The sequence below is a fragment of the Cryptosporidium hominis genome (assembly GCF_000006425.1).
Source record: "Cryptosporidium hominis TU502 chromosome 4 CHRO014141, whole genome shotgun sequence".
Taxonomy (NCBI): Eukaryota; Apicomplexa; class Conoidasida; order Eucoccidiorida; family Cryptosporidiidae; genus Cryptosporidium; species Cryptosporidium hominis.
The window spans coordinates 1-4,516 of record NW_666991.1 but is presented as its reverse complement, the minus strand read 5'-3'; the positions used below and the strand labels follow the sequence as shown (position 1 = coordinate 4,516).

The window sequence follows — 4,516 nt, the reverse complement described above, 5'->3', positions numbered from 1 at the left end:
ATCCTCACTTCTTAAATAATATAATAAATTATCCAAAGGAACACCATTAATATATTCCATAAATAAATAATTGGAAAATAATGGCCTATATGGATCATTTAATTTTATTAAGCTCTTTTTTGAATTTGTTATAAAGAAATGTGATGGGCTTTTATTGAAATCTTTCACATTATGATGAAAAGTTACAATACTTGGTGATAATTGATATTGGTCTAATTCTCCATCTTTTAAAACCATTGAAAATACTTCGCGAGTCAATAACAAACTTATAAGATTTTCTCTTTCCCAAATTTCTTTTTCAATTGAATGTACTCCTTTAAATGGACTTTTTATTGCCAAGAATAGTTTCATATTTTCTGGAATCCATCCTGATTTAATATATAAATTTCCATGGAACCAAGTTCTTATATTCTTAATTCTTAATGGCATATTACAAGAATTTGCCATTATTTGAGATTTAACTAAATAATCATTATTTATTTTTGGTCTTAATACTGTTGCAAAAGTCACTGAACCATATTTTCCACTTAATACCTTCCATTTTAATTCAATATGCTTATTTTGAACATCATCCCAGAGAATAATTCGTGTATTTCCTGGTTCATTAACTTCAAATACTGTCTCATCTTCCATACTATTCTTATTTATTGCTTTAGAATTTATTTTACATTCAAAGAGTTCACTTAATGATGAACATAATAACTGAATACTATTATACTTTAAAATATGTTCCCCTACAGAGTTAACCAACTCATTAATTTTCTTAAAAAACCTTTTCTTCAATTGATTTCCTAGTTGAACTTTACTTGGACCAAGTAATTGTTCAATATTCTCAATTTTTATTCCTTCATTTTTATCTAACGAAAATGTATAAACAACTTCATCTGTTTTTTCTCTCAAATGTACTAAAAATAAAGAATAGTTAAATATTATTTATAAGAATTTTCTTGATTTAAAAATTAAACTTACCTTTTTCCTGAATTTTAGAAATAACTTTATTTAAATCCAATTTTTTCTGAAATTTGATTACTTCTTTATTTTCTAGAGCTCCTATCCGAGCTTCATCAAATCTCTCAAGATGATTTTTTTGTTGAGTTTGAGATGAAGTATTAGTTTCTTTTAAGTTATTTTTCATTCTGCTTGGTAGCTTCTATAATTAAACAATAGAAAGCATAAATAATTAGCAATGTTTTTCTTCTTAATACTTAGAGTTTTAATTCTCTAAGATAAAAAAGAAAATTATTTCTTTTCTTACCTGAGAAATAAATCCCATGTAAAGTATTATCTTTAAGTTATTTACGTACAATTGCTGTTTTTGATGTTAGAGTTGATGATCCTGATCTAAAATTAGGATCCAAGTGGTTTGAAAATAGCAAAGTATTACGTAACTGTTTAAACAAAAGTTGACAAAATTTATTTAATCTGTAATTACTTGCATAAGATACAATAGATGCATATTTTTGGGCTCCAAATATAGACTTCAAAGTACCATTACTTTCAAGTTCATTACATACACTCAATAAAGAACTTTCAGAAGGATTTTTCGATCTTAATCTCCCAGTTTGTGCACTTAAACTCAACTGTGTTAGAAAACTTAAAATTTGTTCTTTATTTAAATCAACATTAGTATTAATTCCTTGGAATCTTCCAAATAAACGGATTCCTAATACTTGTATTGATTCTGGGAATCTTTTTTCAATACGCAACTCCTGTAACAAACGTTCAGATTCATGATTTTCAGCTGTTACAACAGAAATTGCTGGTTTGATAACTACATCTCCTGGAATTGATTTCATTGCTTCAACTTCTGCCATACATGATTTAATTTCTTGGCAAACTTTATTAGGGAGAGTAATTTCCATATAATGGCTTCCTGATTGATTATTTGAAGAACGAGTTTCAATCATTTGTCTTTCCGATGTTGGAATTTTGATTTTACATATATTAGAATCCTTATTAGATGATATGCTTTCATCTAAAGAAAGTACCATAACAGAAAAGTCAAAGTAACTAGTAGGAAGTAATACACTCTTTAGAGAGTCCCAATTTTCTGTAATTTTTGTTCTTAAACATAATCCAAGTCTTGAAATCCTAAATGAAAGATGCAAATAACCTCTTAGATAAGCTTCAGGTGAAAATGAATGGAATGGCAACTTAATTCCCAATTTTTTAGCTTCAGTATCAAAAACATCTGACATCATCATAATACCTTCAATACATTCATTGAATGTATTTCCACCCAATTCAGGCTTTCTAATTTTATATCTTGTATGTGTTGAAGAATTACGACCAATAAAATTAACACCAACAGACCACCATTCATTAATTGAATCAATTTTTTCCCATAATTCAAGTGCTTTAGCTCTCACAGCCTTATATAGTGGAGTTGGCTTAGAAATTGGAAGATCTCTTTGAGGAGTTTTTAAAAGTTCAATAATACATACATATAGATAATTAGCATCAGAAAATATGGCTGCTTTATTTACTTGACTGCAAATACTATGAGTATTTCTTGATTTTAATGCACTTGGTACCCATACAAAAGAAAGATCAATAAGTCTAGCATCCCATGGTTCCATTGAAATGATATTCAATAAATTTCGCCTATGATCCATAGTCAAAGGCGGAATTGAAAGTAAAATATTACTTCTATTTAAATCGCAATGCATATATAATATATATCCAGTTGCCATAAAACTTTGTAATAAGTGATTTAAAGTCCATTGTAGCTTATATATTGCTTTATTCCAAAGTTCCCAGGCATTTGTTTTCTCTAGCCATTCAAAAATCTTAAAATCTTGAAGATATACTAAAACTTCAAAAAATGTTTGCCCAGTAATCCTTTCCATAATTAACAATTCTGAAACCAACGCTCTTTTATTTTCCTGATCTTCAAATAATACTCGTTGTTTATTAGTCATTGGGTCTTGATAATGAACACTAAATACTGTTGGAGTATGAGTTAGTGGACCACCATGCCCATCTGTCCAAAATTCTTTGGATAATGAATAAAGAATCTCTCTTTCCCTATTCCAAACAATCCTTCCAATTTTGAATACGCCTCTAAAATATGACTTAATAGCTACACTAACCTTCATTCCTGGTAGAAGATATTTTGCAGGATATTTTCCTCCGCCATGAAATAATACCTTAACTCCAGTTAAAGTCTCTGGCAATTTATAAAATTGAGAAAAATGTGAATTACCTGTTTTAAATCTTTGATCTACAGTCGGAACCTCAATATATCCAAAAACTACCCTTCCATATGTTCCTTGAGCAGTATTCCAAGCATATCTCTTATCTTTTGAACCAGAAACTGTATATAAGTATTTATCTTTCTTCTTTTCAAACATTTCCTTTGAAATCTCAACTACTTCACAATGAAACATAAAATTATATCTTCCGCATGCTAATTCAGCAGAACCCTTGTTAACACCAGTCTTATCCTCCTCCAATTTTCTTGCTTCTTGTGATAAAGCATTTACCATTTCTTGTGGTCCCATATTTAAATCTATCACGCTAATTCTCCTTGGAGAAATTGAACGCACAACTGAAGATATCTTTCCTCCACGTCTCTGAGAAATATTTTGAGTCACTTGTAATTTTGCTGTAGCACCTTCTGGCTGAACCCGTGCAAAAACTGGCTTAGTTTTCAGCCTAGATGGAGCTTCGGATATTATTCCTTTATCATGAATGATTCCTCCTATTGTACTATCACTTATAAAGTCAGATCCATCGCTTCCTAACATTGAATCCTCTAATAAATGTTGTTGATAAGCCTTTCTTGATGGTAAAGTTCCTCTATTTATACTTCCTTGTGAAACAGCTCTTCTACCCCTACTCAACATCCTCCCTCTTTCTTGTGTGATGCCTTCCTTAACTTTTATTGCATCATTTCTATCCACAAACTCCAAAAAAATACCCAGTAGTAAAAACACCAACTGGGATAACTTCATTTTCTATTGATTTTTCCAAAAGTTAGAAAATTAAAGCCAATCCTACACTTTTCCTTAGAATATAATCTCTTTTAAGAATTCCTTGTTTCCTAGAAATATATTGTAACTTGTTTCTATGCCATTTATATTATCTATTCTGGAAACTTTTAACAATTGAGGATTCAACTAGATTATACTAGTTTTTTGTTTTATTATTTTATCTTCCCTATATACCAATTTTCCTTTATTCTTAATTTTTACTTTAGACTTGAATTTTTAGATCATTTGGACCAAAATTATCCCGCAGCTTTTCCCCCAAATATTAAATCATTTTTTTATAATGCTAATCTGGTCGAATTTTTTTCCTTCAACTATCCATTTCAACAATATAAAANAAATTAAAACACACCTTNATTAAACCATTCTTATTTACNTAATATTCATCATTTTATCCATATTATACTTNTACANTATCTTTTAAAACCAATCTTTAATATATTTTTTAAAACAATAATAATTAAATTTTCCAATTATTAAATTAATTAATATCTACCTCATTTCTTTATCCCTTATTCCAAACT

General features: G+C 29.0%; 2 protein-coding genes across 2 annotated transcripts in view; both read right to left on the bottom strand.

Annotated features, from left to right (window-relative positions):
• Nucleotides 1-633, bottom strand: part of Chro.40408 (hypothetical protein) — a 933-nt gene extending 300 nt beyond the window's left edge. The window contains one exon of the mRNA XM_660438.1: nt 1-633. This exon is cut by the window's left edge and continues 300 nt beyond it. Coding sequence (XP_665530.1) covers nt 1-633 — 633 coding nt within the window.
• A 659-nt stretch (nt 634-1,292) lies between these two features.
• Chro.40409 (hypothetical protein) lies at nt 1,293-3,956 on the bottom strand. The annotated part of the gene is made up of 1 exon (XM_660437.1): nt 1,293-3,956. One exon carries the CDS (start codon nt 3,954-3,956, stop codon nt 1,293-1,295), a length of 2,664 nt encoding a protein of 887 aa, XP_665529.1.
• Between the last annotated feature and the right edge of the window lie 560 nt (nt 3,957-4,516).